The sequence below is a fragment of the Rhizophagus irregularis genome, chromosome 23, assembly GCF_026210795.1.
Source record: "Rhizophagus irregularis chromosome 23, complete sequence".
Classification (NCBI taxonomy): domain Eukaryota; kingdom Fungi; phylum Glomeromycota; class Glomeromycetes; order Glomerales; family Glomeraceae; genus Rhizophagus; species Rhizophagus irregularis.
Window position 1 is genome coordinate 2820105 of NC_089451.1, and position 15609 is coordinate 2835713.

Below are 15609 nucleotides of genomic sequence, written 5' to 3' on the forward strand. Positions count from 1 at the left end.
TTATAAGTATGATATTTACCAGGTAAGAGTTGGTTTTCAAGTTATAAAGTTTTACAGATTTCCTTCAATTTTCTTTTTATGCAAAAGTTGACTTAAAAGTTATACTTTCGAACAAAAAATATTACTTTTATTTAATTTATAAAGCTAAACAAATAATAATTTTTTTTCATTTATATTTTAATAAGTTTAAGTTTTATTGAATAAACTACATAAATATTTATGTTTTAACTAATATTATGTATATTTAAATGGTTATAACTATTATAGTCATATCAGATTAAGATAAATTTAAAATATTTAATTGTTCCTTTAGAGTATTAAAAATTATTTATGATAAATTGAATCACAGGAACATAGTTATTAAATTTTAAATTATACTTTTTTTTCTTTTTTTTCATTTGAAATTAATCATGTGATACAGCTAATTTTATTGTATGATGCAACGACTGTATGGCAAGCGGTAGTGGTCAAAAGTGCGTAGCAAAACATAACGTGTATACGCTATGTTTTGTAGCGTGTACACGTTATATTTCATGGCGGGTTACCCCTGTTCTGTTGGGTTAACTTGTCAATTTCAGGGGTAACCCACCATAAAAAGCAACGTGTATATGCTACATAATTTAACGTGTATGCGCTTTATATTATACCGGTTTATTAATTTATTTTGGACCAAATTTTAAATTATTAAGGGATCAAAAACCCACCATTTCAAATATTGGGTATCCACTGTTTTACATATCAGGTACCTGCCGCTTCACATATCAGGTACCCGCCGTTTTACATATCGGGTACCCGCCATTTAATTTTTTTTTAAAAAATTTTTTTTTTTATTGGCTTTTTTTTTATAAACAAATTTTGTAGAGAATTTTTATTTTTAATATAGGCAAAGGCTTTGTTTGATAGAATTTCTTTGAGAATTTTTTTTAATAAGATTTTTTTTGATAAAAAATTTCGTTAGAAAATTTTTTTCATTGATAGGGACATTTCTGAGTTTTTTTTTTTTATGGATAATTTCGTTAAAAACTTTTAACAGGAGAGATTTTTTTGATAAAGAATTATTTGAGAATTTTTTTTTTTTGTAGAAAATTATTTAAAGAATTTTTTTAATAGAGAAGATTTTTTTTTGATAGATAATTTCGTTATAAAATTTTTTTTTGATAGAGAATTTCGTTAAGAATTTTTTTTAATAGGAGGGAGTTTCCTTGATAAAGAATTTCTTTTGGGAATTTTTTTTAATAGGTGAAAGTATTTTTTGACGGAGGATTTTATTAGAGAATTTTTTTTAATAGGGGGATTGTTTTTGATAGAGAATTTCATAAAGAATTTTCTTAATAGATTTCGCTGAGAATTTATTTATTTTTTTGATAGAAATTTCATCATAGAATTTTTTTTTGATAGATCATTTTGTTAGTGTAAATTTTTTAACAGGGGAGATTTGTTTTTGAAAGAGAATTTCGGTAAAGATTTTTTTTTAATAGGAGAGGAGTTTTTTTTTTTGATATAGAAATTCTTTTGAGAATTTTTTTTAATAGGTGGTAAGAATCTTTGAATTTTTCTTTAATCGGTGATATTTTTTTTGATTGAGAATTTAATTATAGAATTGTTTGTTGAAAAATTTTTTTATTTTTTTGATGGAGAATTTTGTTTAGAAATCTTAATAGAAAATTTTATTGAAAATAGTTTTTTTTAATAAGTGTATCGAGAATTTTGGCTTGAAATTTTTTTTTAATAAAGAATTTTATTTGAGATCTTTTTTTTTATAAAAAATTGATTGAAAATTGATTGGAAAATTTTTTATTAAATTTACAATTTTAATAAATTTTTACTCCTCTTCATCTTCCCATCACTTCTTTTCATCTCCCATCGCTCCTTTTCATCTCCCATTACTCCTCTTCGTCTACCATCACTCCTTTTTGTCTCCTATCGCTTCTTTTCGTCTCCCATCACTTCTTTTCATTTCTTATCATTCCTCTTCATCTTCTTTTTGTCTCCTATCACTCCTTTTTATCTCTCATCACTACTCTTCGTCTCCCATCACTCCTTTTCATCTCTCATTATGTCCCATTTCTCCTTTTTGTTTCCTATCACTTCTCATTACTCTTTTTTACTCCCTTTCATTTTTTATTACTTTCCATTACTCCATTGTTATTTCATTTTTTATTAGCATCTTTCTCTTTGATCATTGTAATTTACTTATCTTTTTATTTATTGTTATTGTTTCTTTTATTTGTATCACTTCATTAAAAATACGGTGATTTTTTTCTTTAAATCGTAAATGTGTGAAATTTTAATATTTGCAAATAAAATTTCAATAGATAAGATTATTTTGAATAAATATGTTTGCAAAAAAATTTTTTTAAAATATCTTTTGCGATAAAATTTTATATTGTACATCATGTGACATATTTGAAAAAAAAACCAGGTGACAATCACCCAGGCGACGTTTAGCAATTCCCTTAAATTTTTACTATTTTACTATTTTAACTTATAATAAACTGAAATCTGCCATTTTTTTATGCTTAATTTATTCATTATAAATAGAAAACTTCATTTGTTTATTCATTTTATTTAAGAAAAAGCTAGATTTATTTATTTTAACGAAGCTTGTTTATAAAAGAGTTTGCATATTCATAAATTGTAAGTCATTTTTTTTTACAATAACTTTCACTTAAAAGATCTTTCAAAAGCATATCAATTTCCCCCATGAAAATGACCTTTTGTTAATATCTTAGATTTAGATTATAGATTTAGGAATAAGAATAGTGAATCCTAAATCTAAGAGTATACCCACCCTTCCTCCTTATGAATCGATGGCCTATATATATTTTTTTTCTTCATTTTTTTTCATTCATAAAAAAAATTAAAAAAAATTTTTGTTACTCTATAATCTATATATTACGCAATATTTACGCAAAAATAAGAATTATTAAAAAAAAAAAAATTTTTTTTTATATAAATCAAGATTTTCTTATATAAAAAAAATTTTTTTTACATGTTACTCAACATGTTATGCAATATTTACACAAAAATAAAATTAAAAAAAATTTACGTATTACTCAAAATATACGTATTACATATTATAAAATTTATCAATTTATATAAAAATTAAAAAAAAAATGTTACCGCAATATAAAATTTATTTTTTTCATAAAATTCAAAATTAATATATTTCGCAATATTTTTTGCAACATAAAGTTTATTCTTTTCATAAAAATTTTACACATTACTATTTTGTGATATTTTCGCAATATAAAATTTATTTCTTTATAAAATTCTTCACAAAAAAAAATTTAAAATCAAAAGAAAACAAAAACTGATCTTTATTTGTTTCCTATCTCTTTTTTTTTACTTGATCGAATTTCATAATTTACATAAATAAATGAATCAAATAAATTCATGTAAAAAAACCGGTGCAAAAAAAAAAATTTTTTTTTCGCTTTATTTATTTTTATTTTATTACTAGAAGAGTAGTATAACCAAAACTATTACAAATTAAAGTAAGACAACATTTACATGATGGACAACTAAAATACGTGTATAGAATTTTGGAAATTTATCCCCTACGGGACCTCACCCTTCGGTCAAACTATTCAAAAAGCTAGGACTACGCTATTTCGCTTATCCATAAAGGTATAAATGAATAATTACAAAAGAGCATATATGATCAGATGATGTGGCTATAATACAAATATTATACATTAATCAAAATATAAATTATTTCTGAATATGTAAGTTGTTTACGATATAATATAAAATTTTATGTATTATCTATATAAAAAAGAACGATTTTTAGCCAATTTTATAGTGACTATGCTGCGCCTCAGGCGCGCGTCACCTGTACTGTATCACACAATAGAATAAACACTTTTTTACTTTTTATTCTATAAATAAACTTATATAGAAATGAAAAGTAATTTCAAGTAAATTTACAATGTATAATTTCACATAAATTAGATAAGTTTTCCATGAATTTGAGTCTAACCAAGCTAATATTTTAGGATACATATTTTTTTAGCAATAATTTCACTAGGTAATTTCGGCCCTTACAATATGCATATCCACCGTATCAAAAAAAAATTTTTCGATCGGTATTAAATACAATATTTATTGTATAATTATTGTAATTTGTTATATTTTTTTTGATTGAAGGTCCTGGGATCTGTTTTGAACTTATTATAAGCTTTTTTTTTTATTAATAAAATAATAATTTAATAAAATAATTTTTTTTAATTAATTTTTCAATAAATAATTTATTTAGGAACTTATATATAATTTATTTGTACAATTTAATATACAATTTTCATTTTGGGAGAATTAAAAAAAAAACTTTTTACAAATTTCTTCAAAAAATGTAATCGTTCTATTTTTTAAAAAAATTATTTCTTTTTTCTTCCCAATCAAGATTTATTTTGAGAGAGTGTTCAATTTGTTTTTTTTTAATTCTTCTTGTGTATCTGTATTCCGTATCCAATTGAATCTGATGCGGAGAATAGATTTTCTAAAAAAAAGTTTTTTAATGATTTAATATGACCATCCTTACCCGCCAAACGTTTCCGTCTAAATTTGCTCTGAAAAATTTATAGATCAATGCACAGTTCAATTTTTTTTACACTAGAAAAGAAATAATTATATATGTATGATAATATTTTTTCCAGAAAATATAAAAACTTTAGATAAACAGTATATAAACTCTGAATTTTTATCGAATTAACTTTCTGTTAAAAAAATTTTCTAACAAAATTATCTATCATTCTCTATTAAAATTCTCCAATGAATTTTCTATAAAAAAAAAATTTTTAAATAATTTTTTATTAAATTTAAATATACAATACTTTTTTGTTATTTTTTTCGCATTTAAAAAAGTGATATTATCAAATTGTGATATGTTTAAACCCCAGATAATCGGTAAGACGATATACTGTATATAGAATCCCTGCTAGATGGTTGTAAAAAGAAACAAAATATACCAAAAATTTTTTTTTTAAAAAAAAAAGAAAAGTAACATACGAAAACAAAACAAATGCATAATAAGAAATTATTCTGTAATTTTGCTATTTTTCTTGTTCATCAAACTAGAGTCATACCCTAGGGCCAGTGACTGGCCCTTACTAAGAGTATGATATATACCATAAATTTTAACACTTATTTACAGAAACAAAAGTATTGGTAAGATATAATTTAATTTCGTTTAAATAAATAAATAATTTATTTTATTTTTTTTCATCTAAAATAATTTAATTATTTTTTTTACGTTTCGATTTGATAATCTTGTAATTGGCCTTAAAAGAAGATTTTTTTTGAAATTTATAAAAATTTTTTTTTAAAAAAATTTTTTCGTTTCTAACCAAATAAAATTATTCAATAAAATTTATTTCACATGATAGGATATTTCAAATCAAATTTGGACGATCCTATGTCTACACAATTAATATTTTCATATAAAAAGAATTCTGTCCTTTATTTTTTTAATAAATCATTTCATGTAATATCGATATATATTTTAATAAGTAAATTCATATAATTTAATAAAATAAAATTTGGAAATATATATAATAAAATTCGGATATATATATACAGTATATATTAATAAAATATTTTTTTAATAAAATTCAGATATATACTATATATTTTTTTTATATATATTTTTTGGTCAGGTTCATTTAAGAACGTTTAAATTATTTCAACCGCTTTTATATATTTAGCTCCCTTCAATTCTTATTTTAATTAATCACAAAATTAGCCTCCTGAACAATATATATGAAATAAATATTTCCTTGATATTAATATATGGTTAGCTCTCAGATTTTTGACTAATTCATAATTCCTTGATGTTAATATATGGTTAGCCCTCAGTTTTTTAATCAACCAATTTGGATCATACCGCAGATCATGATCAAAAGTTTTTTTTTTTTATGTAAAAACCATTGTTCATAATATTGATATCAATATAATATCAATTCAATATCAATTTATCAATTCAATATCAATATCAATATCAATATATAAAAATGCTCCCCATACTTAGCGTATAAGAGCTAACCAAATTAGTGAATTTCTCCTTCCTTTCCGGGATAGCCAATTAGCATAGTAACCAATCACAAGAAATGTCACTATTAAAATGAAGATCACCTGATATCATTAACTATCTGTATATAGTGTCAAAGATTCTCTCCAAATGTATCATTATTGTCATTGTTACAACTAAAATTAAACTTATTAAAAATTTTTTGATATATTTATTCTGGTTTTTAACTACTGATTATCATTTCACTGAAGAACAATATTCATTTAGTTAAATTCGTACAGGAATTTTTTTTCAGTGCCAATAATAGTTCAGCCTCATTAAAGTACCATATGAAAATCAACCAAATTTTTAATTCATTGAATAATAATTTTTGTTCATGCACAGTCATGTAAAATTTTCATATATAGTTAAATTCTACTAGTCTACTTTTGTACAGTAAAATCATCACACAATGATTCTCAATTTGAAATTTTATCATCGCAGTTATTGAAGGTTAGATCTTTTTTTAAAAAAAATGAAGTGTAGTACAAAGATATGAATTGGATTAACCAAAGTAATAGCTGGTACATGTAATCTTGCATTGTGATTACTCAACATAAAATAATAATTAAGTACAGTATCATGCAAACAGGTGTAAAGACAAGTAGGTGGTGTATTTTTAGCTTCAGATCAGCCTATAATAGCCTGATAGGCCATTCTGATTTCTTCATTTATATTTATATTTAAATATTTTACTTACTGTATTTTCATAGCTCAATATCGAGCTCCTTACAGACAACCACCTTTTACTCCACCAGGTGGTCCTACCTATGGACAAACCTTTGAAATTTGACCGATATTATTGATATAATTCCGGCCATTTTTATGACGTAATTCTGGCCAAGAAATGATCGATATTAAAATTTCCTTTTTAGAAATTTGCGTAACTATTGTACGACTGATTTCTCCAATTTTGCTGGGAAATAAATTTTCCTTTTAGGAAATTTGTGTAACGTCACGTGATACAATGTCATAATGAAACAATCCTGCTTACAAAGTTTCTTAATTTACTAATTTGGGATCTTCAATAATAAATAATTTTAACTTTTCTCGTAAAGCAATAATATTTTTATTGTGATACTGATATGGATTTGTGCTACTGCGGATATTAAATTATTTTTAAATAAATTGGGTACTTTACCGGGTTTAGCTTTCTTCATCTTTTCTCAAATATCAAAAATACATAATTATATTTATTTGATAAAGACTTTTTAACGAAGGTATGGACGACCCTTCCGAAAACAAAAATAGTATAATTGAAATTGATACAAAATCTGAATTAGATCAAGTCAAACAAAGTATTATGCATAAAGACGAAATAAATACCGATTATGAAAATGATGATATCACTATGAAAAAGGAAGATTATCAAATTGTACTTTGTCAAGATGGAAAATTTGCTGCTACATTCGATACAGGTATAAAAAACACATGAATTTCATTATTAGTAAATAATTATGCGACTATGAACACATATTGATAAATTTTTTTTTACCTTTTTTTTTAAAAAAAAAATTAATTAGCAACCCATCAGATCAAAATATTACGGAATACTGATCATCGTCCATTTTTATTCAATAAGAAAAAGAATTTCAGAAATGAGAATGAATCTAGAGGATCCGTCAAAATTGATAAAACAATCGCTTATTTTAATATAAATGAAGATTTTACTATTAACTTTTGTAATACAAAATACAACGACGGTAACTCTTCAGTCAGTGATGAAAAAACAACAAAAAATGATAAATTTAAATGGGCTTTTGATATATCAAATATGTACAAGAATAATGACAAACATTTTATTCTCGTCGCCATATCTCGCATAAACATTGATGAGGATATGAAAGGAAACATTGAGCAGAAAAAGGATGAAAATGGAAAATCTGATTATGAAAGAGAACAACTTAGCAAAAAGATATTTAAATGTCCTCCTCCACCTAACGAAAATGAAAATATAATGGATATATCACCGGTATTCAGAAGTGATAACACAACAGATGAGAGTAAAAAGGGAATCGCTATTTACCATATTGAGCTAACAAAAAATCAAAAAGAAGAGAATGAAATAGATGAAAAGGAAAATGAGGAAGAAAATGGAATTTATGCTCTTAGCACTGTGACTTGTTATTATTCTAATAAAATTTCAGGAATATGTAAATTTATAGAAGTTTCAAGTGAAGAAGATTCAAGTGAAGATGATTCAAGTGAATACGATTCACATAATTCTGAATTAAGAAGGCTTATAATATTGAATTTCCGTGGAATATATAATATTGAATTTGGGAATCATTTTTATTTTTTTGAATTGAATGAAAAATTTGAATATCCACAAAATATTAGACGTGAATTAAATAATCGGTATACATTTGCTGAATTTGTGGATTGTATGAATAGGCTTTTATCGTGTATTTACGATAAATATTTTTTGGTTACAAAATATATAAATAGCACGCAAACTCTTGAAGGTAATTATTTATTTATCTCGTCGTAATAATCTTAAAAATATATTAATATGATAATTTTTTTAGTTTATGATCTGGCAAAAATGGAACATGAAATTGATGCAATGCTTGTTGGAAACATCGTAAATGAATATAATCATTATTTTTTTGTAGTTAGTGGGTTACTACTTTGTTTTACTCAAGTTAATACTATTAAGTAAGTTATATGATTTACTTAATAATTTATTAATGTTAAAATTTAATTTCATATTTTTAATTTGAATTTATTAGATTGTTTTATATGGAGAATGGGTTACAAGTTGCATCAAAAAAATTTGATGAAATAAAAATAATATATTTATTAGAATTTTTTGATAATGATGAAAAGCTATTTATTATAGGAGAATGTCCGGAAGAAAGGATTAAAATTATAATTTGGGATCTATTTGATACCGGAAAACATGAATTAATAGAGTTAGATGATTTTCCAATCACTAAAGTTAATGTAGACGATATTTACACTCATTTGGCCATAACTTCGGGAAATATTTTACAAATCGATAATAACGGAAATGTTTCATCGGTCCTTAAAAAAGTCGACAAGGAAATCGGAAAGAAGAAATTAGATAAAGTCGCAGGTTCAAATATAAACTTAAAAAAAGTTTCTGGAAAAGGACCAAATGGAAAAGAGGATAAAAATCATACTATATATTATGATGAAAATATAAATTTCAAGCAAATAGTTATTGACGGAGAACCATGGGTACCAGGTGGTTATGAAAGAAATTCTTATTGTCTTTATTATAATGAAAAAGGAACAGAGACAGAAACTTTGCAGCTTATTGTTGGTAGATCAACTGTTCAAATTTGGCATCAAATAAATGATGATAGTAAAAACAAAGATGAACTCCCTAACAAAGGGGAAGCATTTCTTGAATATATATGGTCAAATCGTATTCCGGTAAAGCTAGAAGGAGAAAAAACGAGATTAATAATTGAAGAGTTCGAATATAAATATGGGACGAATGATGGATCAAATAGTAAAATAAATGATTTTTATTTAAAGGTTTATTGGTATGATGATGAAATAAATACAGAAAAACGTGAAAAAGTAATTAAAAGAAAAGATATTGAAAAATTCCATGTAGTAAGACACGCTTGCAAAGCATTAGGACATATAAGAAAGCGTTGTAAAAGTAAAAATGATGTAGATAATTATAAAGTAAGTTAAATAAAAAGAGTTTATTTATTTATTTATTTTTTTAGATATAATGATACTAATATTATTAACACTTCTTTATAATTAAAAAGTATGAGAAGATGATTAACTATATCGAACATATGGTCTGGAGATTTGCTAAACATGAGCCAGAAAATTTCAAATTGTTAGATGTTCGATATAATCTTATGAAAAGTTTAATACTTGGTGATTGCGATCGTTTAATAAAATTTATATTATTTGGATACGAAGAAACTGCCAAAAGTAAAATTGATTACAGACATGTACCAAGTAATAAATTATGGCCAGGAAAAAAGTTTTTAAAGAATGATGACCTTGACTTTGGCAAAAGAGAAGATGAGCTAAAAATGCCAGAAAATAATATGGAACTAGTAATTTATTATTGTAGAGGTAAATCTAACTTTATGATGCAATATTATTGATTACAATCAAAATAACATTATTTTATTTATAGGCCGTAATCCTAAAGATGCGATTATTGTTGCATATCTTTTGGAATATTATTCTAGGAATCCAACGAATTGCGTGGGTTGGATGTGTACAGTTTCTAAAGCAGTTCCTTTATTATTTAAATATAATTATGGTTCGTTCTTTTTTTAAATTCTAATTTTATTTTCATCCAAAAAGTTTGAAATTTATATTTTTTTGCATAAAACTTAGATGATTTTGCCAGAAAGTTATTTATCAGATGTTTTGCAGATCAAGGTTTCGTGGATCAAGATCCTGACAAAATGATTCCGAAAGAATACTTAGAAAGTCACAATAATGATACCGAATTTAGAGCTTTGATACCTATAGTCAAGTTAAAGTCTGATAAGTCTGATAAACCTAAATGGTACGATAATTGGATTTGGAACAAGTTTAAATGTTTCAAAAATAATTTCGAAAAATATAGAAACTTCGAAAAATCATCATTAGCTTTACGATTAGTTCCATTTCCCGATTTTACTATGAACAGCATTAAAAAACAACAAAAAAAACATAACTTTTTTGATAACAATATAAATCATTTTTTGTCTATACTTATACCACGACAGCACCAAATCAAGCGAAATGAATGGAATAAGTTGAGTCCTTTTTCTAGGATGGTTCTATATAATACTAATGATGATATTTATGACAATCCAGCAATTGAAGCAGTTGTCAATTTTCATTGGCAGAAAACAAAATATTTCTTGTATTTTCTCTGCCTTCGTTTTCTCATTTTTGCCATTTGTTTTGTGTTAATTATTTGGGCATATTTGAATCGTGGTTTTATTGCAAATGGAAATTTTTTATTAGTTTTAATTATTGTATTTTATTATTTGGCAACTTATTTAATTCTTAATGAAGTGAAGCAGTTTCTTTATCATGGATTTAACAAATATTTTATTAATTTATTTAACATTTTCGATATATCTTCTATTATACTTTCTGTATCAGTAATGTCAATAATACTTAATGATTTTCAACTTTCTGATGGTTTTGAAAAAGTTGAGATATCTGATGCTAGTTTAGTTACGAAGATATCATTCTCGGTTTTTTTTCTTTGGATTGAATTGGTAACCTTGATCTGTATGTGATCATTTAAGCTTTTACATAAGAACAATTAATTAACTAATTTTAATAATTTTAGATTCTCTATCTTCGACTAATACCAGGTAAAAATACAAATTAATATAAAAAAATGTTACTATTTTATTACATCATTATATTATTGATTAACCTATTCTTTCTACTTGCTAGTTATTGGAATTTATATATATCATGTTGTAATTGTTTTCAAAACCATATTTCCATTCTTTTTGTTTATTTTAATTGTGATATTCGCATTTGCACACACAATGTATTTAAATATTTTCTCATTATTTTCTAATTTATTGATTTCTTTTCAGATTTCAATAATTTCTAATTTATTTTTCTTTATTTTATAATATATATAGGTTCATTCTACTTAGAGATCCTAAATACATAAAATTTACAGAATCTACATATAGTGGGGTTGCTACAAATTCATCAACAAATGAGACACTTAATATTGATCTTAAATCTGATTTTGATCCCAAATCTAGTGATGATAATCCATTTTCAACTTTTTATACAGCAATGGAAGCCGCATATTTTTGGATTAGTGGTAATTGGGCTGAAAAAGATAATTTTATTAATTGGGCTGTTGATGTATTCACTTTTATTGGCAGCATATTTCTTGTAATCGTTATACAAAACGTGATGATTGCTTATATAAGGTAACCTTATTTATTTAACAATTTATTAAATACTTCTAATTAGAAATTCTCTTTAACTGCTTACCATTTTTTTAGTAATGTATATGAAGGCGTCGTAGCTAAAAGTAGACAAATTTCATTAAAATTTCAGGCAAATTTTATAGCAGATTATGAAGCATTACATCTTATTCATTTTTCAAAATCTGAACCTGAATCAAAACATATTTATTACTTTAGTCAAGTTAATAATTTTGAAAAATGGTATAATACAAGAAGTGATAATGATAAGGGACCTATCTATAAAAATTTTGAAATCAAATCTTTATTTACGATAAACAGTATTTTTAAAGAAAAGGATTATGACAAGTACTCGCTTTTAACATATGATGATAATATTAAAATGATGATTGAAGATCTTATAAATATAGGGAATGACGCGATTGTTGATTTTGAATATTTGATTGAAAGATTTAAAGATAAAAATTTAATTGAAGAAATTGGAGACATTAAAGATAAAAAAATTGATTTAAAAGCTAAAGTTGAAAAATTACATTATAAATTAGAAGAATTGAAGAAATAACTTTTGTAAATTTTGTTGTAAGTTTAAATTCTGTAATATATATATATATTTTTTTATTAGTTCTATTAGTTCTTTAACTTCTTTTTTTATATTTATTTGTTTCATATAAAATTAATTATATTTTGATTATAGTTTATGCTTTTTATTCATCCGGTTTCATAATTATTTTAAAAAGTTATTATTCAAACCTTATTTTTTTTTAACAAATCAATATTTACCAGAAATCATTGGAAAAAAAAACTTTGATAATTTAGGTTACTGCTAACAAAAATGGTATATATTGGAATAACAAAAGAGCAATCAAATAAATTATAAATCTTCTGAAAGAGAAATCTTCTTTCGCACAATATAGTTGCAGTATTAGATGATTAATATACTGTAAATGAAATTTAAGAATTAGCCCAGAGTATTGAAGTTAATAATAAAGCAAAAAAAAATTATATAAATTGCTGTTAAAAAAGGAAGTACTATTAAAATTAATCATGAACTTTATTTTATGACAGTATAGAAAAAGTTTTAAATCAAGCAATTGTTTGTTTACCAAGTAATATATACAGAACCTTACAGGTAGTAACATGTAACGCTAAATACATGATGCTTTATATTGAGTTTGTTTTAATTATAATGCAAAAACAAATTGTAATTTATAATAGTTAAAATATTATTATGTATGATTTTATCACTTTATAATGACCTTTTATTTTTTTTAACTATAGTGTATATGTGTATTAGAAATCTATTATTAAACTCAATAATTCACAAAGATTTTAAATGTAAATTATTTTCTTATTTAATTCCAAATTTATTTTTATACTCTTTAGAACACTTTATTTTTGTGTGGTGATATTTTATAAGGAATTAGATTTTAAAGATTGCTTGTATAGTTTAAAAAGAATTAAAGAGAAATAGACCACGTAATATATGACGTATACAATTGTATCCTACTTCAAGTCCTACAACAAAAGATAATTTTCCTAAAAAAAAAAAGAAGAAAAAAATTATAATTAAATTTATTGAGATCCGAAAAACGCTTTATTGATATTCTCAAAATATTTTCAAATTCAAAAAGAATTCCTTATTTAAAAAAATAAAATCAGTAAATATTAAATAAATGACGTCAAATATATTTATTGACATTCCTGAAAGAATATTTCTCTCGATTTACAGAAAGTTTTGAAAATTTTTTTTGTAAAAAAGAAATCGGGAGAAAATCTGCGGATTGCAATACATAATGATCGGATACACTCCCGCGCAAAAAGTTTAGGACCACCCAGTAAATTGTAGAAAAAATGACTTTCTAATTACAAACTGATTTCAAAAAGGTTGGGACACTTAACAAATTTTAAAGAACTCAGAAATATTTGGTAAAGCTCGATATAAGATAAAAATTATACGCTAGTTTTGGAGTAATATTTCGAGAATGGTGGTATAATTTTATCTTTTTTGAGCTTTACAGAATATTTCCGAGTTCTTTAAAATTTGCTAAGTATCCCGTACATTATGAAATCAGCAGTAATCAATATTTTAATAACTTATAAGCCGTAAAAAATTATGTATAATTACTTTAATAAATAAAGAATTTATTTATTTATTTATTTATTTTATGTAAAGTCGGAAGAACTATTCTAAGAGAGCATTTATTAATAAATAAAGAAGAATTTGTCGGCAATTTAACATTTAATATTTCGCGTAGTCACGTGATATTGTTTATATCACGTGATTTATCGAGAAAAAAAAAAAAAAAAAAAAAAAAAAAAAAAAAAAAAAAAAAAAAAAAAGAAAAAAAAAATTAAAAAAAAAGAAATTTTTTTTAAAAAAAATTACAAATATAAAAGGAAAACTAAACTCAATATCTAATAAACCTAGCATTAGCTATTTTTAAATTTAATTTAACCTATTTTTAAGTCAGTCTATTTATATTAAGCCTAAAAAATAATTATGGAAAATATTATTACTAATAATAATAAGAAGAATCGGGAAAAAAAGGCAATTACCGTGGTGCCACAGTGTCAATCCGATCACAGATGGTTTAAGAATGTGGTTTTGGAAAAAAAAAATAACAATGAAGAAAATTGAAAAAAAAGTGAAAAATAAAATTTAGGGGAAAAGAAAAAGGATAAGGAAAGAAAAAAAGGAATCTGTAAAAAAAATAAGTACCGAAAAAAATTTTGAAAAAAAAAGAACAATAATCTGGTCCAAAAAGACTGAAAAAAAAATTTTTTAAATAAATTAATAATATGGTCTAAAAAAAAGACCGAAAAAAAAATAATATAAAAAAAATCGGTCTTAAAAGACCAATAAAAAAAAAATTTTCAATTTGGGAAAAACAACCAATAAAATTCTCGGGTTGGAAAAAAAACCAAACTGAAAAAGAGGAAAAAAAAATGAAGATTTTTTTTTAAAAAAAGGAAAAAAAATAAATTGAAAAAAAAAAAATATAAATCGGTCTAATAATCAGATTAAAATTTTATTATTAACCGGAATTGGATTAGATGTAACAATATGACTTGGGTCTTAGCTATAAAGAATACAGATCAGCAATTCAAAATTAATTTATACAGGTTAATCTAAACGTAACGGTTACACACCAATTTTTTTAGTATGATGTTTAGAAAATTTTATGAAAATCTTAGTAATAGAAAAAAAGGATAGATGAAGAGTAAATGTTGGCGATTGGAAAATTTTTAAAGGAAGAAGATTTTTAGAATTAATGAAGAAAGAAAATTTTGAAACATGAAATAGATGTTATAGATAAAGCGTTAACGATCAACGAATTCAATTTATATTGGAAATATGCATTGATAACTGGTGATTTAAAGAAGTGTACGCAAGTTATTTGGAAAAATGAACTTCTCAATAGTCGAAAGATAGAAGATTTTTTTATTTTAATTTTAAAAATGAATTCGATTGGGTTAAGACGCTTAACTTTATTAGTAATAAAAATAAATTTATTTTTTGGCAGTGTAACGATGAAGATACAAAGGAGAGATCATACAAAATTAAAAACTTTTTGAAAGAATTAAAGAATTACCAACTTATGGAGTTTTATATTAGTGAAATAGCAAATGAAATGTGTCCAA

The 15609-nt window shown here is 23.9% G+C and overlaps 1 protein-coding gene across 1 annotated transcript; it reads left to right on the forward strand.

Annotated features, from left to right (window-relative positions):
* Positions 1-7286: 7286 nt before the first annotated feature.
* On the forward strand, positions 7287-12529 carry OCT59_015568 (uncharacterized protein; the record flags this gene model as incomplete). The annotated part of the gene is made up of 11 exons (XM_025321462.2): positions 7287-7482; positions 7588-8529; positions 8593-8722; positions 8797-9727; positions 9817-10135; positions 10200-10328; positions 10406-11286; positions 11361-11385; positions 11471-11570; positions 11668-11970; positions 12046-12529. The coding sequence occupies 11 exons, from the start codon at positions 7287-7289 to the stop codon at positions 12527-12529; spliced, it is 4440 nt and encodes a 1479-aa protein (XP_025168833.2).
* Positions 12530-15609: the final 3080 nt, after the last annotated feature.